Genomic DNA, 23,511 nt, shown 5'->3' on the forward strand with positions numbered 1-23,511 from the left:
GGGGGAAAAAGATCTGCCTTCAATAACCAGGTATATGAGGTGTAGTCTTAAATATGAAAAAAGGAGTAAACTGAAATTAGAATTTTTGAAATGATTTTAACCGTAGGCAGTAAGTGATGAGATACTAACATGCTGTGAGGAGTGTAAACACTGTGACGACTGGTCCATTCATTTCATTTTTGAAAAGCAAAGTAAAAAATGACCTCTACCCTTCTTCATTTGTACATTTTGGAGAAAAAAAATAAATCAAGGAACTCAACTATTAAACAATAAAAATATCAATCTTTATTCTTTGAGATAGCATATCAAAGATAAACCTTGATCTATAATACCATGACAAATTACACAAGAACTATACAACGGTAAACAGTGTAACCCAATAACTTTCTCTTGATAAACAATAGTTTTGTTTTTCTTCTCTTTACTCTTAAGTAATGAAAATATCTTTGACTTCAATTATACTGTTGACTCTTTTGGAAATTAGAATGGTATATTTAGATGTAGTCTCTATAAAATATCCCATGAGCTTTTAAAAATACTTTTTTCCCCCCCAAAGAATATAATCACGTGATGTATATCATATGATATAACAGGCAACATTTAGAGGTATCATTTCGGGCTTTTAGGTACAAATTGTCCCTCGCAGTTGTGGCAGAACATCTGCCTCTGATGAAATTATGTAAGCTTGCAATGTAAAAGTCACCGTCTTCCCATTATTTGTTGGCATGACTGATTGTAAATAATAAAATTCAATTTACAAAATGATCAATTCTTGGAAAGTTACTGGTTGCCAGGTACGGTAAAGTCTCACAAACAGCGTACAAAATACTGCATGATACAAAAAAAACAAACAAACATATTCTAAATCTAAATTATCATCACTGGTTAAGACCTGCAACAAACCTGGAAGCCAACAGCTGGAATCAACGATGAATTAAAGTGATTACATTAAACACACACATAAATACCTATTGATAAAATCAGATCTATACTGTATACTGTATGTGCTTCTCTTTAGAAAAGAAAATGGACTTTTATTTGGTCAGAAAAAAAAAGGACAAAACGGCTGCATGGGATAACAGTTGCACCCCCATCTTACACAATAAAATTAGAACATTAGCAATTAAAATACAACAGTAAAAGAGCAATGCAAAATGACTGTATTACACAACATTGGCATTATATGGAAAGAGACAATATTGTTTGGCAAAAAAAGGGGGAGGGTTTTAAAAAACATCCTAAAAACACTGGAAAATTACAAGACTTGTTGTTTCCAAAAGCTACTCCACACTGCTACTGCTTGTCTGTTTAATTCTACAATGCGGAGGTGTCAACAATATCTTTACTTTCTCTGTAACACTACAAGCCTAATCTACATATCCCTACTTAACCCTAGCGACTATACAATACTATACACCACAAGACAAGTCTTACTGGGTCAGTGGCACTAAGTTAGGTGTAGTTTAGAGCTAATCTACTGTCATCTCAAAAGCTCTACTGTACTCTGCAACATGACATTTCTCCTCATCCGTGCAGCCTTGGCTCGCCAACACTTCTGTCGACCCATAATTTCGATTATCTGTGTGTGTTGATGACTTCTGTGGATTTCTGTAAACAATCCTGAATGTAGATTGGACTTGACTGTTATCATGACGGGAAAACAAACTAAAAGAAAGTAAGAAAGAAATAGATCACTGTATGATATTGTGGCCCACAGCGAGGATGTGATTTTGCTTTCAACTGTAATGATGTAAAAAGATGAGAAAACGGCTCCATGGATGGAAAAATGTAGGAATTTACTCTCCGCTCTGTTTCTTGTAACTTCCTGATAAATTAAAAGATGTAGTCCTTCTTGGTAATAAAAATGATCTTCACAGCATGAATGCGTGTGTGCGTGTGTGTTTGTGTACATCTGGGCTTGTTTTTGTAAACAGAATATATGCAAGAGAGTGTGTACGCTTTGTGCCAAGCTGTGTCCTGATATCATAAATTGGCAATTTGGCTCCACATTAGACCCTCTACATCTCGTGGGACAAGACTTCGTGCTGAGCAGCGACTCCGTTTGGCTGCGGGGTGGCGGGCTGCTCCTCGGGCTGGCCATTGGCCTTTGGCTGAACAGCAGGATGGTCAGGCGGGTTAGAGGTGAAAAGGATGTTGGATTCATTTAACCGGCGAACACGATACGTCTCATAGTGGATGCTGCATGTGATGTCTTTGATGTTCTGCATATGTGTCCTGAAAACAAGACGAAGAAGAGAGTATTACATCTAATGAGAAAGTACCGCAAAGAAAGCTTGACAGCAAATGCCTACAACAGGTATCACTCTATATTTATGGTCATGTGTTGTGGAAACAATCGCATGTATTTGCATACTGTGTGCGAGGAGTCAGTCCTACACTAACAAGCTTAAATGCACAGATTCATTGGAAGAACCTGAGTAGAAATGCCTGCTCTACCGCTGTCTAGGGAAGCACTCAAAACATCAAAAGGAATTTCATTGGTATTGATTTCAGTCGGAAATTGAAGCTTTATAGAATCACTCCTGTCTCCAATTCATTTCAGCACATCTAAAAGACAGAGTGAGCTCTGATTTAGCAAAATGGTGAACCTGTAGCTGGGTTTTTATTCAAATCACACTGTACCCCTAAAAAACAAAAACATTAAAATAAATGTAGAAGTGTGATGGATGCTCACCTGATTAGGAGATCTCGGAGATAAGCAAACTCACAGTGTGCAATGTTCTCAACTGCAAAGAGAGAAAGAGCAAATCGCTGAGACTAAATTCACAAAACAATCCCAAATCCCTTCCAATCCTGCTTTCTTGCAATTCCTTAAAAAGGTCACAAGATGGCAGTGTTGTTCACAATCCAGTTGAAGGGCGTCCTCTAACATGACATCTACAGCAATTTTCTTAAGCCATGATAACTCCCTCCTCCACTTTCCTGCAATTTAACACATCAGAGCTCTTCACTGTATTGGAGAACTTTAAGTAAGACGTTTTAACAAATTCCCTATGACAAGCTTGTGGTGCCTTTTGGTAGGCCTAACATGTTTGAATTATAGATTATGTCTAGTGAAAATGAAGTAAAGGAGGCTACTACTTAAGTAAAGCTTTGAAATCCAGGGCAGGAAATTTAATTCTCTTTGAAAGTGGGAGAGTGGAATAACTGCTGGGCCTGTGAGCGCTGATTAACGGCATCAAGGGAACAAGATACCAACTTGTAACGAGCTGAACTGCTGGTGTCTAGACGCTCTACTCCTCAACTAGCAGTGAGGAGCTGTTATATCAATCGATATGCATGTCTAATATACCCGTTACCAACACAGCCCTTGCAAAGAAACAGTATTTTCGGTGCTTGTGATAGTTTAGAGACTTAGTCCTCCTCTGAGGCCTAATTTACGATGATGGTGCCGGCATGTCCGGGAGCTTTCTCTCCCTTTCTTTTCCCTGTTCCCGCTCTCTTACTACTTGGCTTAACCAGAACTGAGCCACTGTTCTCTTAGCCAGACAAGAATGCATTTGTCCTGAAATTCTTGTACTCTATCTCCCTCACCCTGCGGTTCTACAGAATTCATTTGTAAGCTTTCGTATGAGTAGACTGGACATCTTCAGAATGTAAAATTGAAAGGTTAAAAGTACAAAGTACCATGTTTTGAGGAGGAAGAAAAGTCTGCATGCACCTCTGAATATAAAGCAGGTTTATACACTAGAAGTACAAACTCAAAAACCTAAAAATATTGGGATACCGTGCGACATGTACATTAAAAATAGAATGCAATGATTGCAATTTCATAAACCTATATTGTATTTATCATAAAACATTTAATGTTTAAACTAAGAAAATGTACCACTAAGGTCCAAACTCAGCTCAGTTTGAATTTGATGGCAACATGTTTCCTAAAAGATGAGGAAGTGCCGCGTTTACAGCTGTAAACATCTGGGAGCTGAGAAGAGCAGCTGCTGGACTTTTGGGGGAGGAATGTTGTCCCATTTTAGTCTAATAAATGATTATAGCTGCTCAACAGTCTTGGGTTGTCTTTGTCATATTTTTGCTTTATGATGTTTTGGTGAAAGGTCTGGATTGCAGGCAGGCTAGTTCAGCACCCAGACTCTTCTACTACAGAACCAGTGCTTACAATAGATCCAGTATGTGGTTTAGCATTGTCTTGCTGAAATATCCAAGGTCTTCCCTGGAAAAGAGGTCATCTCAGTGAAGTGTATGTTGCTCTAGAGCCTGTATTTACTTTGCAGCACTGATGATGCCATTCATGATGTGCAAGCTGCCAATTCCACAGCCACTAATGCACCCTGACACCATCAGAGATGCAGGCTTTTGAACTGAGAGCTGATGCACAAGCCAGATGGGCCCTCTCTTTTAGTCCGGAGCACATGGTGTTTTCAAAAAATAATTTCAACTTTTGATCCGTCTGACCACCGAACGGTTTCCCACTTTGCCTCAGTCCATTTTAAGTGATTTTAAATATTCAAAGTCATTGCAATTATTATTCATTAATAATTTATATCCACTGTTCTGAAATGATTCTACAATGTATAGACAGCTTTTTGCAGGTTGAACCCATTCATCCATTTTTTATACCCAGTCACGTTACTGACCCGATGCCAGTTGATCTCAGTTAATCTAAAATGTTCCTCCAGCTGTTTCCTCTTAGTACAACTTACTTTTCCAGCCTTTTGTTGCTCCGTTGCTACCATCACATTCAAAATGAGCATGGTCCAGTCTCTCAGTTTAAACTTTTGATATGTTTTCTATGTGCTATTGAATAAAATACAGGTTTACAAATAACTGCATTGTTTATTTGCATTTGAATCCTTATCTTTGAAATCATTTTTTATTTTTATCCCAGTGTTTTTTGCTTGAAGCGTCACGCCAAGTCTTGCATGCTACCATACTGTTTAGATACTTGTATGATTGAAATGCTCTTGTTTATGAGAACATTTGTTGTGTTTCAGACACAGTATTTCAAGGTCATATTTCATAGTGGACACTGGGCGTTTCCCCAGCTACACTGAATCACAAAACAAACATAGTCTGAGTCATTTACATTTATCATTTACATGATATTAAATAGCTTGAGGGGTTTTTTGGTGAATGATTTATACATTACAATGCATTTATAGGACAGCAAATGAACTAGATGCTCTGCAAGGACTGTGCTGAAGGGTGTCCTTAGCAGGAGACACTATTAAACAGTGATAGGTCCCTGCTGAGCTATCCTTCAGTTGGCTTTTTGTCTTTTCGCTACGTGTCCAGAGAGATGTCCTCTCTCTTTCTCCGTCTCTACACACACACACTTGCACAATTGTGAGTAATGCAAGTACAGTTACTTGCTAAGAACCTCTTTGGCACTGTGAGCGTGCAGCACAGGCCAACAAATGTAAACCACATCACAGAAGTTATTGCATGCAAGTGTGTCTGTGAGACAGTGTGCGTGTGTTTTATGTTTCTTCCTGTAATCTCAAAGGACATAGAAAGTGTCTGCAAATCTTCTCCTCCTGTCTCCTACGTCTCCCAAGTTACAGACTCAGAGAAACGTATGTAAACAAGCACCTGGTATTCAAACAGCAGATGGTTAAACTAGCTGGCCACGTTTTCAAGTAGCAGTCTCTAACTTTCCACATGCTAAGAGTTCACCAAAATCAGTCTGCTGGTTTTGCTGGTCATTTTGCTACCACAAATACCAGCACGAGCAAGGTGAGACAACTCAACTGTAGTTAGTAACTGTAGCATGCATGCTGCTGTATTATTTATTGGGTGAAGTCAGATGGCTTTGGCACTGTCATCTGGACAGGTGCGACCCAGTCATGAGTACAGGAAATGGGCCGTTTTAACGTTTGACCAGATGGACATTATAACATTATTAGGCCAAGCCAAGTATTTTTTTAACTGCTTTGCTGGAGCAATTAGTGGCACTGGCAGTGACAGCTACATGTCGACATGGCCGATCTACATTGAGACAGTAAATAAATGATTACATTGTTCTACCTTGTTATTCATTTTCTATTATCTGGCAGGGAAACTAACCAGCTGTGGTGTTTTATTTGCAAGTGTGTATTACAGTTCATGTGTATTACCCTCTATGGTGCCCCACTTTGTTTTCCTTCCCAAAATCCTCTTTCCGTTCACCTGGTACTCCTGGTCGCTGCCCACCACAGCAAAAGGGGTCATCTCCTGTTGAGTGCACACATGCAAACATGAAGAGAAAACGCTGAAGTGTTTGCATTGATTCATTTTCATGTTTGACTTGTTGCAGTTATCCCCCCAGTTATCATGGATTTTCCAAAGAAACACATACTGGTACACAAAGAGGTGATAAAAAAGGTTGCATCTAACAAAGGCTTACATTACATCCACGCTGTAGCTACAGGATGCTATTCTTTAGGTTTGCTGTTAAAATTCGAAGTGAATGAACACAGCAGTATCAACTCACCCTGATTTTGTCATTGATCATCCTGTCCTCTGCATCCTCATCAAACTCTTTCTGAGGATAAACATCGATCCCATTGGCTCGCAGCTCTTCCCTAATCTATACACAAGTACAGAATGACACACAAAAACAATGAAGTTAAGATGACAAAAAGTTTTTAAAAAGTCCTACCGGCACATAAAATAATATATAAATGAAGATGCTTCAGTCTACGCAGATAAAAATGTACAAACGGAGAGTGAGACTGTGGCAGTTGTGCACAAACTCACTTGACTGTGTCCTAGAGCATTTTCTCAAACCAGTATAACAGAATATAAGCTAGCTGTTGATACCCGTGACAGAAAGGGGCGGGGACACGCTGGTTAACAACTCTTGAGAAGTCTGACATCCAGACAGAGGTACAGCTCATAAAATCTCCACCCCTCACTTTCAGCATGCTTTTAAAACGACTAAAACTCGGGCACGGGCGCAGGAAAGTTTCTGAGAGAAATGTCCTTTTAATGAATGACTGTTCACTCCCACAATTACTACTCTGACAATTTCCACTTGGTCCTTGATCAAACATTTTTATTGTGTATCCTTAGAAGCTTTCTCAGGGTTACATTAAAGGATGCGAACCAAGTGAAATTCTACAAAAAAGCCACATCAGCGGTGGTTATGTGAACACACATTCATAGCTGAACACACTGAGACCCAACATTTAATAAAAAACAAAACAAAAAAATCAACTTGTTCTGGTTGCATGTTAAGTTGCTGCGGGGATAATGGGAGGGAAAAAAAACTGGCACGAGAAGCTTTTAGTCAATAATCTTCAGGGTCAAACAGAGCATGTGCAGCCAACCAAAACAATCCAGCTACAAGCCCCGAGGCTTCTACTCTCTGCCAGGGCCTGGCACAGAAACCAGAAAGCAGACTCTGCTTTGTACTTATTGGACCGCGTTACTGGGATAGAGGGGAGACTGGTAGCCAAGACCCATTGTGCTTCCACCTCTCTAAAATGAATAAAGCTGTTGGGAAGTCTGCATTCTTAAAAGAAGGGATGCGACACAGAGAAAAAGATGGAGGAAGGCAGGTGGCTGTCTGCCTCCTGTGGAGTGAAAATAATCCGGCAGAGAAACGCAGCGAGGAAGAGATTCAGCATCACGTAGGGACTCAACCCAGGTGAAGCAAGAATCTGTTTAGCAGGGAAATCCATGATAAGAAGGTGAGCGGCGTGAGGCTACAGATTGTCAGGTTTACAAGTCAAAGTGTTGACTGTAAAGCCAAATATACCCCCAAATTAAACTCCATGGATGAAAGCCTGCACAGATTTACAGTGGTTAGCCTGGATGCATTTGCTAAAACGTGCTTAAAAAACTTCAGTGACAATAAAGATTTGCCAAAAATGAAAAATGCCCATCATGTTGCTGAAATAGAGGAAAAGCCAGGAGATCATAAAATTCATTATGCTGTTTAGTTTGGGAACCGTAACTGTATGTATAAAATTTTAAAGATATACTTTTAGTGTTTTAGTATTTAGACATAGCTCTGTGGCATTAAGGGTTAGGGTTTTGATAAACTCACGTATCAAAAACGGGCAAATTATCTCAAATTATTTAGAGAAACTGATGAATATTCAGGGTTTGCTAAAATGCTAATTTTGAACTCATTTAATTCTAGTCATGTTTTATTGCACAGTGGAGACCTCTTTGAGCTTGGCTGTATTGTATGCTCACCCCATAATTCAGTGGTAGCCAAACGAAGAACCTGTCTGCTTAGCTGGAAAGTGGGCTTAAATCTCTTGGATTGTTGCTTAGATAAACAGTTCTTAAATATCTGTAATTAATAAGAGCTTAAAATGTTCACAGTTCACAGAGATAATAGAGTATTTCCCAGGATGAATGGAGTGTGAGTTTGCACAGATGGCTTCAGTTTGTGGTTAAGCCCGGCAGCTTCTATACACCAGTGATTAATGATTATTACTGGTTACTGAACACACCTGTGTTCATGATGAAACTCTGTCGTCCGATCTACCAACGCACTGCATTTATTTATCTTAAGCACACTCTGAAACGCTCCTACAGGCTACTGCAGGCCAGGTCTCGCACACAGCTAACACGATGCAGTTACCAAGACCCAGCAATGCATGCCAACACACTTCTCTCACCGTCTTTTTAAAGGAGTCCCTCTCCTCCAGGGTGAGCGTGTCGGCCTTGGCAATGACAGGAACGATGTTGACCACCTTACTGAGATGCCTCATAAACTCCACATCCAGAGGCCTAAGACTGGAAGATAAAAAAGACAACAAAATTCAACTTTACTTTAAGTAAAATAATTCATATTTTACACATAAATGCGCAAGGAGGTTCTAAATTAAGACATCTTACACTATGGAAGGACAAAGCAATTTATACTACAGATAAAAAGACACCAAGATGTAAACCTTGTTTCATTTTTGAGTGAATAGTAATAATAATTTAATTAAAAGTGCAGGAACGTCAGTTTAGGTTTTAGAAATTGTATACAGGAATCGCCACATACAGGATTAATCAGTTAGGCAGGTACCTTCTAAAATATTCCGAATGTTTAGTAATAATATGAAATAATCAATAATTCCAGGAGCTTGCGCCTGATGATGTTCTCCAGTGTGAGCACTGAGCAATGCCTAGCTTGCAGTAAAAGAGAAGAACTGTTTCTTTTCAGTAGTTGACTGCACCAAAAATAGCAAACTTGGTTAATTACATGTACTTCACTGCTCCAAACAGACAACAGGAAGTTATATTTAAGAAGTGACATGACTGTAAGGAAAGAGAACAACCACTAGAGAGCAGTCATGGTCCACTGCAGTCTTTCTGTTCTCCTTGAAACCATGTCACTGTAACACACAGGGGGCTTGCTCATTTTGACAGGTTCACCATTTTCCCCATTTGTCCTTAATATCCTGCTTTCGCCTAACTCAAAGCCAGTTTAGATAAAAGCATTCCTCCCCACTGGCTTTGTGAATCTTTCACATCTTAACAGTGTGTTCGATTAAAGTTGTTTACGTTTCTCCTTTAGCAGCCTGTAATCGTGCCTAGCGTCGCAATGATTAGGACCGTCAGTGTGCACACTGTTGTTCCATGTTGCCTCCAGTTGCTCTTGCACACAGTTTCCTTTCATGCTGTCTGCTCTGCCCTCCAATTAACCTCAGCCAGCCTGGTTCAAAGACCCAGAGGCAGCTGGAGGGAGGAAGGATGCCAGGCAAGTTCTCCAGAGCAACTGACAGACATGTCACCATCAAAATGGGATGAGCTTGTGCTACACAGAGCACAGAGACAGGACAAGAGAAACAGAGCAGCAGAGGTAAAGAGAGAGGAGCGATGCAGAATAAGCGAGGCATCAAACGCTCAGGGGGCAAAATGTCACGTGAAATAAATACGCAGACAGGAAGGATATCCCCCCCTCCAAAAAAAGAAAAACTGTGTCTCACGATCCATGTGTGTCAGTGCATAAATAAACTGGGGCTATAGGTACATGTGTGCAGCATCACATGCATGACGGAGCATACATGCACACTTTCAGATGTACACATGCACTCTTACCGCAACATATGCAGCATGGACAGTCTTTATAAATTAAACATGGATGCATGCACAGATGTACAACTGTATGTCTGTGCATGCATGAATAAATCCTTCTGTCTAGCTGGTCGAAGAACATAGCAGTGACGTTTAAATGAACTGAGAATGGTTAGCTCGGTGGTCAAATGAAATGAGGAGAAAACAACCAACCACACTGCGAGCAGCACTCCCCTCCCACCATTTCAGCAACGGGTCAGAAAACCAGTTCTGAGTTGACGAGAGCCAAAGTGGAGTCTTTGTTTTCTCGTGACAACATGTTAAGCGAAGTAACAACAATACAGCCCGGAGGGAAAATAATGTGGCTGATGCTGCCATTATCAGAAATGGCTTCTTTGATGCCAAGGCTGTGTCTTGCTTCACTGAGCACTCTTCGATCCGAAACCACAGTAGCAACCGAAATGCACATCTCCAACGATAGAGGCTTATGAAAGCTCAATCTGTCATCATTTTGCTTCCTGTCATTCTTGGTCACATGGCGCAGGCATCCAGAAGCCTTTGGCATTGTGTCTGGGTAATTGGTAACAGGCCTCATTTAAAAAACCTTTAGCTAACATTACTGTGAGAATAAGCAAACAGAGCATAATAGGGTAAGAGTTTTGTGATTCTTTCAGGGACTTATGTTCTTATTTTATTTGTGAATCACTTCTACTAAAAAAAACAACTGCAAAGATCTGCTGTAGGTTTGTAAGTATCCTTATATGTACGTATGAAACTACCAAACAGGAACTCTTTACCACGTGCCATACCCCAACGGTAGCCCCAGCAGATGTCTCCTTTATTCTTGCATACAACTCTCTGGGTAGCTGTAAGGAAGATTACTTCCTGACAGGTGTTTATAACTTTTGATTAAGAAAAAAGGTGTGAATTTTTGCAAAGCGGGCACCTCTGCTTATAAGCAGTATCTGACCTGCAGCAATACTATGATTATAAAGATGACGCTGGAGGATTTAGGCACTAAGAGAAGCAATGCACAGTCACAATAGAAGAGGGTGGACTGAACTCTGCAGCTGTAAGCATAATTATCCACAAACACATTCAGGGTATCCACATATGCGCACCCGTGCAAGTTTCAGCATGCCCACTGCCCACTTGAGTCCACTCCCTGCGCCCTGCTTTACATGAACAAGGGTACACACGAACACACACTCGCTGAAGCAACAGCTGTGGTGACATGAGCAGATGATGAGGGGGTCTGTCAAACTGTGGGGCTCGCACATGTCATCCCTCGATCCTTGAAAAACATTTAAGTGGACAACTGTTGAGTTATTGGTGCACAGAAATATGCGACTGGGTTGGATCTGCGGTAAGAAAGCCAGTTAATGGGTGTTTACAGTTGGTGCGCATTAAAGCTTTGAGTGTTTTAATTCACATATGTACAATATTTTAAAGCCAAGGTGGCTTTATCAATCACACACACTCAAGAGAGACAGTATCTTTCTTGCTCCTGAGGTAACACAAGGACACAGCATTAGTTGTTAAATGAGACACCTGCACTCTTTTGGTCCACACTTTGGTATGTTAGAATCATTCACACCATTTTGTTTCTGCTTTAGCCTCCAACCACATCTTTTGCACATTTGGCGGCTCAGTGAAACACGCTCGTCTCTGACCACTGTCGCACTGGATTTCATCATCAAGTTTCTGCCAACTGCTCGATATCACATCTCTCTATTCAGTCATAGATGATAAAGCCGAGAGATATTTAAGAGAGAGACGGATCAGAATGAAAGGAATACAGCGGAAGCTGCAGAGTTCTGTTTCTTTGTGAAATGTGACCCTTCGAGTGACTCTTATGTGTCTTTGAGGAGAAAACGAGTTCCACATGTGGTCATTAGAGAGTGAGATGAAAAAGACCAGGAAAGCGATGTGGTTAAAGAGCTAGAAAGAGACAATAGGTCGGGGAAGGTCCCCTGAAGACCCTCTGTAGTTGTGGTGAGAAAAAAGGAGTAGGAGCTTGTATCACATGAGTCAGCATTTAACTGAGATATATAATACAGGCTCTTACCAGTGGCCAGTGGGAGGTATGAAGTATATGCAGCAGTGCACCCTGGAGTCTGGGATCCTTTTCTTCCTGTTAATGTTGATTTCCTCTTGCAGGTAGGATTCATACTGGTCATTGATGAACTTCATGATGGGTTGCCAGCTGTAACAAAGAAAATTAAGGAAAGAAACTATTACCTCAAAACCTCTTGTAAACAGTTACTCTGCTACAGTGACTCCTTTTGTTCTGCAACATTAACTTATAAGCGCCAAAGAAATTTGTAAAGACAAAACTCCAGGGAGTCAAATGTTCCTGTAACGCTAAAGACACTTTTAAGACATTATAACTTCTAATTAAATCATGCATATTTTACTTACACAAAAACGGAATCACATTTCCTCAACACTTTACTTAACTTATAAAATAATAACATGAAATCCACCGTCTTGATTAAACAAAGTAAAATGGAAAAAGTGTTTTTAAAAAAACAGAAAGAAATTGAGTTTCAGCTTTGAGACAAATTGAATAAGTACAGGAAGCGATTGTAGGCAAGTAGATCAAGTCTGAGCTCACCAGTTTTCATTGTTGATTTGATCCCCAAAGCCAGGAGTGTCAATAACTGTTAGCTTCATCCTAACGCCTTTCTCTTCAACATCTACATAAAGAAAAATTGATTAGTGTAATTTAGGACACTTTACTTTTGCAAGAAAGATGTACTGTTTATATATTTATAATGACAGATTAGATGGAAAGCCCATATTTCAAATTATTAATGCAATATGTGCAGCATCAGGTGGTAGGCTACAAAACACGGCATACCGTGACTGACGGACTTGATCTCGACTGTCTTGGGGATCCTCTCCTCCACGTTGGGCTGCACAGACTTACGGCTCACCTTGGATTTGAACAGCGTGTTCATCAGAGTGGACTTTCCCAGGCCGCTTTGACCTGATCCGAAAAACAAATAGACGAACATGCAACATTTAGTAAGAGCAGGAAAACATCCAGCTTAGGCAGTCACAAGGGAAATCCCTCTGAAGACAAAAGCGCAATTCAGCTTCTCTTTTTTAAAACCTCAGAGTGGGGAAAACTACATCTTATAACAGGACCTTACGCTCTTCTGCATGGGTTGTGTGGTGGGTGTGTAGTTGCATTGGGAGCCTCGTTATAGCCCCCAGAAGAGCCACCTTTGGAAGCTAATGGGACCACAGTATTGTACTGACCACACACAGAGAAGCAGACATACACAAGATACATCACCCACTAGGGGCTGAATCCTCTTACGTTGTGTCTACAGTATTATATAATTCTTTTGAATATGGTCTTAGTGAGATAGGGTGGTTGGAAACTAAGTAGAAAGTGCATATATACTTATTATACAATATTATAGTGTCATTTCTCTTACTTAATTTAAAAAAGGTCCACTGCTGTTGACACGATGAATAAAAATGCACATTTTAAATTCAAATATTAGTGCCATTTCCACAGTGTATACTTATCATACTTGTCAATACATTACATTTAGTATTTATTAATCAGTACAAGAGTTATACTCCGACATTTAATAGCCTAAAAAAATGTGCACCTGCATAGTATGGTATCCGGAGTCGTTCGGCTACGTTTCTTTTTTTGACTTCCAAATTAATTTAAAGTTAAGTCAATCTGCTCATTTCCACTTCTACATTTTTACTCTAAAGACTCTGAGGTAGATTTGCATAATTCACAGTTGCTGTAGCTCCCTTTCCTGTAGCTCAACCTTACTCTGACTGGCTTAAGCATTAGCTGTATGCCTGATGACCTCATTATTTAAAACCATGACACACACGATTGTCAGATATTAAATATGTCGATCTTGTGGACAGAGGATGCCAACATGACAAGTCTATGAAGTTAAAGGTGACTTTGATTTTAGAGTGTGACTTACAGCGATACAGTGATGCTATTCATTGCTTGTTTAGCCAATGGAAACATCGACTAAACAAATGCGTGCTTGTGCTGAAACAACAACGAGTTGGTTTCCTTTGACTGGACGAAAATAATACAAGGTGGAAGTGAAAATCTTGATTTGATACTAGCATTTTGAAACATTAGGAGTAAACGGATAAACGGGTCACTGCACACAGACCAACTCTGTGCCATGTCCCACATTTCCTGTCCTAAATGTGGACTCTGTGGGTATCTGATAGGGCATATGGAGAGTCGCCAAGCTGCCAGGCCCTCTGTGACCCCTCTTGGTGGCCTTTACCGCCTCTCTCTCACCTTACATAAACACACTGCCTCTTTAGCACACACTTCACATGCAGTCTACCCTGCTGTATGCATTCACCCACAAGCACATGGTCACATTTTCTTTCCTTCTTCTACTGACATACACACTTAGACACATTGGCCAGGACTAGGTAGCTGAGGGGAGAAATTAGGGTCAAATGCATTCTCTGAATACCACAAGACCACAAGGGACAAGACCAACACCAGTTAACCTTTTACATTTCAACTAACCACTCAAATAGCAAATCTGTTAGCCAGCAGGAACTTTATTAGAATGGGAATAGATTATCTCTTAACGTTAACTAAAAGGAAGCTAACAAAGTTCAGGCAAACATAGTCGATCACAACTACAGAAAAACAAAACAAACAACAACAACAAAAAAACAGTAGTAATCTGACTACACATGGTAGCCAGATTCCTACTGTGTTTCATGGCCTTGAGCAAGAGCTGAAGACAGTCTCACAATTATCACCAAAATGATGCACACCCTGCTGTCGAAACAGTCAGAACCCAACGGCAGGCCAGCACTGATCGGAAAGTAAGAAGTAGATGCCAATCGTGTGCTAGGTGTTTGCTAACACATTGCTAGAGGAACTTGACACGTTGCTATAGTGATGTACTTTAAAGCTCCCTTTGGCAATCAGACGCCTCGCCTGCAGGTTGAAACTTGCCTTTTCTTTTCCCAGTGAGCATTATTTAACAGCGATAGACTATATCAGTTAATTTTCATTTATCCTTGATGCATTTGGGGCACTGCAAGCAAATACATGTCAATGTTGGGTAGAAATCTGCAGTTTTCCTGCAACAACACAAATGTGTAAGCAGGGATGCAAATCTCACAGAGATTGAAACACGCTGCTGTTTCACTCTGCAACTTTTTGTGTTTACTCTGAAAATAAACGTTCGGTGAGTCATGTTCCACCGTCATGCTCTCAATATAAATCTGACACTCTCACTTCACACTCAATGCAATAAACAGTAACTATGCAGCAGCCCTCGTTTGCCATGCTATGATCCATTTCCATGAAGCTGCACTGACATGCCACCTTACAGCGTGTACTAAACATAGCCCCGAAGGGCCTCAAATCAGAGTTTTACAGTTACTTCCAACAGGCCAGTACCAACAAACAAAACAGATAAAATCTCTGATTGTTATGTAGCTTGATAACATTCCTTTCTTTATAAACAACATTAGCATAGGTTTGTTTCTCTTGTATGCCTGCATGCACACAGGTGCAGGATTGGATAGATGTACTGACACTTTGATGGTGAGGCTTAACTGGAGGTGCGTAGCTGCTTTCTGAGGACGTGAAGTCTCACACGGAGTGTGTGCTTCAGCTTGTCAGAGTAATCGCCATCATTATAGCAATTACTCAGCCTGACAGCCTAAGTTTATCCTCTCAAGTGAGAGTGTTTGTCTGATAAACTGTGGACACTCAAAAAGAGAGCTTGTTGAGGAAGTCACCACGTTAGCGGACTGTTACCAGAACAAGGGAAGTAGAACCACACTATCAAACACGCACGGTTCGTCGTGCCTTTGCTCTTTACGGCAGCCTCGTAATAGATATAAAAAGCGATTTTCTGAATCGACAGCAAGCAAACTAAGCATGTCCTCTTTTAACTGGCGATATGTGTGCTCCTGATGTGTGTTGCGTCTCAGTTAAATGCTGACTCATGTGTTACTTGAACCACAGCTCTTATTTCGTTGCTTTGTTCTGCATTTTGAGTTGTTGCTGCACAAACTGAAAAGTTTTAAATGACTCCCATGTGATTCCCCCCCCTTTTTTTGCTTTGCTGAAATCGGGACTGGGACAATATCTGTTGCAAACACACCACATTTGGGAGCAATTACAGCTTCAAGCCTTCTTGGACACATCTGTGCTAGTTTAAACTGGTTACATAGTTATATTCAAATCTAACATGAAGCCATAATAAACATTAAAGTGTGAGGTCAGACTAGATGGGAGGAAAACATTTAGAATTAGGCCTTTACATCATTCCACAGATTTGTACGAAAGCGACCACCTTTACTCACTATAATTATCTTTTTTATATGCCATAATTTAGCATCTTTAGAATCCCCCACTTCTCCGTTTAATTTGACAGGACAAGGTTAGAGTCAACAGCACAGGTTTTCACTGGGTAATGTTGTGTGTCTTACTCACCCACAACCATGACATTGAACTCAAAGCCTTGTTTCATGGCCTTCCTCCTCATTTGCTCCAGGATGGCATCGATGCCCACATAGCTGGTGTCGCTGATCGGGGTCTTCTCCCCCTTAGCTTGAGGTTGGGGCTTGGTGGCTTCAGACATGTTGCTATGGCTCAGATTGACCTCTGACCCTAAGGGACACAAAGAGGGGGGGAAATTAGTGTATTTTGTTGGTGTTTATCTCCAAAGCTTGATATTTGAGCACATTAGTTTATGAAGTTAACATTTAAATTTAGTACATTTGAACAAGCAACATAAATTCAAGTGAAACCTTATGAACTGCAGTGAACACCAAGTTAGGAGTGCAAATCATACATGATACTCATCTGAGAGGCTGACTTCCTGTGTGAAACAGGATACCAGACTCAAAATTCATAGCACCAACCCCCTTTTACAAGTTACTGTGTAAATGAGACATTATAGAAGAACAAGAAACTTTCCAGCAACTACCTCACGCTAGCAACCCAGTGCACAAAAGCTGTTGACTTTTTCAGAAAGAAATTGATGTGGAAGTTGCAGCCACAGTCAAACAATGCAGCTGTGTTTTGCAGTAAAGATAAACTAATAAGGAAGACAAAAGAAACAGACCTCGGTGGAAGAAGCGACCAAACATAAATCACAGCTTACCTCACTTAAAGGCGGATCAATTGAAGGCGAAGGCTGTGTGCCAAAGCACTGCTGCAACAGGCAAAATAAAAAAACAGTTCAACCCTACCAACCGTACTAGTATGTGCTTGCAGCAACAGCAAGACTCACTCATCCTATGGTAGGAGGAGACATCATTTCCTGTACTGTGACAGCGTGTGGTGATGCCTGCGTGAGGTCTGCAGTCAAAGACACTACAAACCACAGACGTGTACCTGAAACTGAATCTGAGACAGCCATCCTGGATTTATCTTTATATGAGGCACGCTAAAACAACAGCTTGTCCATAAAGTGCTTTCTGCAGCATCACGCCTTTTAACGCTATAAATATAAATGAAGCAGTTATGACAATCGACTTTCTGATACTGCTCCCTGCTCAGAGTTTCTCTCTTCCTGGGTATGGGTAAGACAAAAACATTTTTTGTGTGCGTTTTGTTTTTATACAGATAAAATGCTGGTTGTTTACAGGCACAGAAAACAGAGATTTACCCACAGAGGCTGAAAGTCAAAGACTCACAAGATTGTGGGTGTCCACTCTCAAGTGGACACCATTAGTCAGCACAAGCCTGAAAACCACAGACTTTTCTAATTTACAACTCATGCATGCTTCCCTTAGCCAAGATTAGAAAAACAGTGCACACATGTTCACCGATACCCAGTTATTTTAATAGATATAACACAAAAAGTAGGTAAACTACATGCATGACGAGAAGGTATGAAGGTAAATAAGAGTTTTCAAACAGGAATGGCTGCAGTGCTATCAGACTACCTTGACAACTTTCCTTTTGGTTAAACCTTACAGTTAGGGTTGGCCCTTAACCACCATAACCTTAGTTATGCTGCTATAGGCTCAGGCTGCTGGGGGACGTCCCATTCTCCACTCACTTTTGTCGACTCCCCGTGCATTCATGCGTCACTAATGCATGTCATTACCATCTGTCTACATTGCCCCATAGTTTGTGTTGTTTCCTGTTCATGGTCTCTCTATATCATCTTTTTTTCTACCTTCTTATACTTAGCAACCAACTAACCGGTGTAGCAGACGGCTGCCCCTTTCTGAGCCCGCTGCAGGTTTCTTCCTGTTAAAACTGACCTCTTCCACCCCACCTTCTCCAAGTTCTGTTCTTGCTCAGTGGGGAGCATTTGACCATTACTGGTTCTGTCTCAAAGATGGGGTCTTCAATTTATAATAAAAAGCACTCTGAGAAGCTTGTGTGAGCTTGTGCGATATACATAAACCTGAACTGAATGTCTACTAACATATAATTTCAACCTTCTACACACTTGCATAATACTGAGTACGTCTGAACTCAATGGCCGCTTCTTCTCTGAGCGAGACAGAGCCACAATTTTGGACCACAAGTAAGGTTATTGCACCTTCAGCAGTCTCTGTGGTATCCATCAGAGCTCTGACTTTCAGACTCTGATGGCCAAATGTTTAGTGGACGAACTACCCATGTGGCTTGGCTAAAATTCAACAAATCAATCATCAGGCAATAAGTGATCACTAAACAATGCATTTCTCTTGAGAAATCACTTAAATGAAGTCAAAATGCTATTTTATTTATTTTATTTTCAATTCTATGGGGGGAAAATCCATCCACCACAACAATTCAGGAGTTTAACCCATGCTGTAATGTAAGCCTCCTGGCAATACTGCACAGTGTGATCATTTCGAGCAGCACAGCTGTCCTCGGGAAACCCAACACATAACTGCTGTCTGTTGGACATGATACAATAAGGTTTTTGGATTGCTATTTCTTTAGCCTGTGTTTCAGAATATTTGTACAGGTTTACAAATTCTTGTTTGGCTAACTATGCACAATGGCATCAAACGTGAATGCAACAGTAGCTTCTTGAATGACAGAATGAAAGATCCCTTTAATGATGATATCCAGAGCATTTGCCAAACTGCCTTCTGGTCACCCTGACCATGCCAGCCCCAGACCACCTACTACGTTATAAGTCTGCTTTCTAATAATGGACAGCCACCGGCTAGGTGGGGCAAACAAGCCAGGGTACTGAAATCCTGTAAAAACAGGCAAATGTGTGATACACGTAGGGAAAAAGGAGAACAAGTATCAATACCAGGAAAGTGCCTGAAAGCTCTCTGCTGTCAAGCATACTGAAACCTGCTGTTTTTAAAGTCACTTCTCCTTTTCCAAGGAGAACCAAGAACTTTCATTTTTAATCTCTGAGCTAACCCACAGCTAATTGATTAATATAATTAATCGCTGAGCTATACATTAACTGACCACTAGCGGGCATCTACTTTACTAAGAATTATTTGTGGTCTTCACGTACATAAGAGACCATTCTGCCAAAACCATTTCTTCATCAGATCTTGATTATAATGTTGTAAAGTTCCACAAGAAAAGCACCAATAACGCTTGCTAGTGGCAAAACATATTAATCGCCAAACCTCATTCATAAATGAACAGAAACAAAGGCTGTGACTCAGATCATGATTTGGCTGCCGCAGCCGTTGAATAAAGACTGCTTCTACATGAGAAAGACTCAGCGGAGTCATCATAATGGAACAACATATCAAACTGTGAGATGCAAGCAATTGATGGGAAAGTGCAGTGGACTGCAACGATGCATCAAGGAGCCTCAGCGAGCACCTATACTGATAAAGCACACTACATTTATTTTACCGCCCTTGAATCTTCCTTCAAATGAAAACAGCTTTATTAATCTGCAAAAATATTCTGTCTTAAGATCACTTTGAAGAGGACAAAAGAAAAAAACCCAACTAGACAGAGGATGTTTTGCCTCATAATATGAAAAAGCAGCACTTTGGGATTAACTGATTTCAGAGCTTTGTTTAATGAATGGAGAGGAGTTCAAGCCTTTTCCCTGCATGAATGGATAGATCCCATCAAAGAGATTACTCCAATCTCTTGTTAGTTATTTTCAAATGAGGGCACTTTATGGGAAGCTGACGTTCATTTGTACTCGTCTCAAGATGCCATCTTGCTGTTTTGTTCTTGCTCTTTAGAAGTCGACAGTTTTCCTCACAAACATATTTTATGTTGTCTTAATGGCGAAATGTGTCTTTAGTTAATAAGAGTTGCATGCTACAAAATAATTGCTCTATTAAAACGAGTTTCAGTTGTGCACGTTTTCTAAAAGATTTCCTGTTTGTCACAGAGGGCCTCGCAGCAGACAAACCACAGCATTTACATCCGCATTGAAACAGTCTGTACAGCTTAAAGGCATACACCAGCAAACTGTACTCACGAGGATCAATTAATTTGCCACAAGAAATATCACTTAGCACTTGTACAGTATCCTCCATTTCTCTGAATTTAACCTTATCAAGTCTGTGAAAGTAATCCCGAGGTTGTTAGTCATGTCATCGGCGATATTTAAGCCTTACAGAGAGTTTTGTACATGCAGATACTGCAAAGGATATTTAAGCCTTATCTTATAGAAATGTACCACTGAATAAATCGACTATTGTTTAATGAACTATTATTTCTTATCATTTTCCATAGCTATCCCATTTGATACCTAATGTAATAGAAATGGACTGATATGTAGATCGTGCTTTTCCAGCCTGAAGCGACAAGTCATATTTAACCATACATTCCTAAAGTGCTTTGGTCTATAGACTTCTTTTGCCTTAAATCGACAACCAAGTTAGAATCACTGACCGACTTAACGTGCATGTCTATGAGCTGGTGCAGGAAACTGGAGGACATGGAGGAAGCCCATGCAATTACAGAGACAGCTTGCAAACTTTGTACATAAAGGCCCGTAGCGATCAGGAGAGTGAAATCTGAAAACCTCTTAGATTTAGGTGAAAGTCCTACAGAACATCTCAGTTTAAAGTAGATAATTATCTGCATCTACTATATGAAAAAGCTTTCACAAAGCCTGCAATAAACTGTCTCTGACTTAAATTTATTTCATACAAAAAATATGAACTATTCTGGGAGAACCAAGTTGTTGAATTTCATGCAGTTGCCCTTTGTCACATGTAGCACACGGCTGCTGATAGTTTGCCTTAGCTGGGTGGTTTAGGTGAAGGTGCATTATCAAGGACGCGTGACAACCCCTCGCTCACTGGTAATTAACTGGAAAGTTATCTGCCCTATTCTTACATGGCCCCATATGGGCATTACTCAGACTTCGTACCACTCAGGGGGCAGATTCAAGACATTTTAATCTCCATCAGGTAATGTCCTCAGAGGACTGCGGAGGGAGTGAAAGTGAGGAGAGCTCAACATCCAGGACTTACAGAACAGAAATGATTGCCGTTTATCTTCAACACCAGCAGTTTTTTGTAGACAAAAACACAGAACGGCTTTCAGGCAGCAATTCTTATATTGTAAGAGTAGAAAGATAGACCACTTTGAGATTTCAAAACTTGCATACAGCTGACAGATCAAAAAGCGCTATCCTGGACACCAAACCCACTGCATTGTAATATAACCTTCCTGGAAAACTAACACACAGTATTACTCTTCAGTCAGATATAATATTCTGTTTGGCTGTAACAGAGAATCCCCTTCCCATTCCACATTCACACATAACTCAACACTCCCTCCCAAGCCCTTCATTAAAATCCCATCAGGCATATCATATCCAACTCTACATTTAATATTCACCAAGTGAAACTTGAACATGCCTTCCCAAGAAACAAAGCCTTTATTGTCTTCTCGAAAAGCCTCCTCAAACCAAAGAAATTCAGTTTCCATCGATCCGCGGACGCCACATCACCACTTTTCAGCCCTGCTTTAAATTACATGAAAGTTTTTCTCTGTTATTGTTCGACTACAGCCAAGACCCTGACAATGCTGCAGAGGGAAAAGGAAGCAGGAGGTGAAGGAGAGATAGAAGAAACGAGTAAAATGAATCAGTGCGTGTACAGCATGTAATTAGCGCAAATGAGCCAAACTGTTTAAACGCTGTGGTCGATGACTGACACTCCTCATAAGCAAATTGTGCATTTTGAGGGTTTTACAGCACCCCCCCCAAAAGACGTACTGTGAGGCTTTTTAGCCTTTATTTTTGAGATGACAGTAGAGTAGACAAACAGAGTGGGGGTTGGGGAGAGAGCAGCAAATGGTCAAGATTCACTCAAACCTGGGCCCCGGCAAAAGCCATATGCTGCTGAACCCAGTATCTGAGGATTTTACAGCTGGCCATAACTTTCTTTTTTTCTGGATTCAAACAGTTCATCAGATAAATGGTTTAAAGTGCATGCAACTACAAAGCTACAAATGTTTCTAGCCTCAGAAAGGAAAGACAGAATTATGAAAAACTGTTTTGCTAGTATCATCTGAAGCAGTCAGAGAGTATTTAACTTTGTTGCACTGAGGCTCATCAGAATGCCAAAATAACCAAGGACATGGTCTGCAAATTACTCGTGGCTAGAAGTCCTACATATATTGCATTGGTTGAATTCTTGTTTACATGCAGCAATGTTAATAAGCAGCATTTCTGTTATAATAAAATACAAACACAAGACTTGGTTTATGTCTTGGACTCACTTGAGTTTTTAAAAATCTACTGAACTTTACATGTTGAGATCTGGATTACCTCCCTGAAAGTTACTTGTTAAAGAGTCAGATTCTTTACTCTAAGTGAAGCGTTTAATGTCTGTTGACGAAAAAGAAAGATTCTCTGGGAAATCTTGATTAGCTCTCATACTTAAATCACTGATAAGGTCACTTTCATTCAATTAATCTTAATAATGAGGGTAAATGTGCATTACAGTTTGTGATTCTCCTTTTTCTTCCTGTGTTCAAAAGCTGTTCAGTTCCTCCTGAGGGGAGGTGAACCCTGGTTAAAAGGAAGATCAGGTTTGTTGTCGCACTCACACAGCTTTTTAACATCATCTGCTTTCTGAATGCTCTGTTATGTTTTTAAAAGTCATGGTTCCCATGAGTCGAATCCCCTGATCCTTTCCTTTCCCATGTGTTTGTGTTTTTCTGTTGCTGTCCTCATCCCTTCCTCTCTTCTTAAACCAGAAATGACATTTCCAGAGGTGGCGTCTCACTCTCGAGAGGAAGAGATCGTTAAATTTTATGCCAGCTGCTGTCTAGAGTTCAATAGATAGACCAGAGAGAAGAAGGAAGCCACAAAAGTACACAGTAATAGAAGTGTTACATGGATACAGGGTTAATATGCACAATTTAGCATCCTCTAATAATTTAACGGAATGTTTCTATGCCAAAAATCAGTTAAAGAATTTAAAAAGATTTTCATCTTCAGGCAAAATTGCATTAAAACCCAGTGCTAGTCAAAGCTGCTGTTTTTTTTTAACCATTTTCACCAATAACTTTAGTTGCAATATCAGACAAAAGTAGCCTATAGAAACTGTGACACATACAAAATAACACAATTA

At 40.3% G+C, this 23,511-nt stretch overlaps 1 protein-coding gene across 3 annotated transcripts in view; it reads right to left on the reverse strand.

Moving 5' to 3' along the window:
* Positions 1-262: 262 nt before the first annotated feature.
* Positions 263-23,511, reverse strand: part of septin9b (septin 9b) — a 55,283-nt gene continuing 32,034 nt past the window's right edge. For 2 of the 3 annotated variants that reach the window (XM_006787449.3, XM_006787447.2), the window contains exons 3-11: positions 16,463-16,639; positions 12,848-12,976; positions 12,602-12,683; positions 12,053-12,190; positions 8,595-8,712; positions 6,452-6,547; positions 6,096-6,192; positions 2,696-2,747; positions 263-2,235 (exon numbers count right to left, since the gene is read on the reverse strand). In XM_006787449.3, coding sequence (XP_006787512.1) covers positions 2,019-2,235; positions 2,696-2,747; positions 6,096-6,192; positions 6,452-6,547; positions 8,595-8,712; positions 12,053-12,190; positions 12,602-12,683; positions 12,848-12,976; positions 16,463-16,639 — 1,106 coding nt within the window. In that variant the 3' untranslated portion in view covers positions 263-2,018. The remainder of the gene's footprint in view (positions 2,236-2,695; positions 2,748-6,095; positions 6,193-6,451; positions 6,548-8,594; positions 8,713-12,052; positions 12,191-12,601; positions 12,684-12,847; positions 12,977-16,462; positions 16,640-23,511) is intronic. The other variant, XM_035906289.1, reaches the window with a different exon arrangement.

Source organism: Neolamprologus brichardi, chromosome 6 (genome assembly GCF_056152115.1).
Source record: "Neolamprologus brichardi isolate AB-2024 chromosome 6, ASM5615211v1, whole genome shotgun sequence".
Taxonomy (NCBI): domain Eukaryota; kingdom Metazoa; phylum Chordata; class Actinopteri; order Cichliformes; family Cichlidae; genus Neolamprologus; species Neolamprologus brichardi.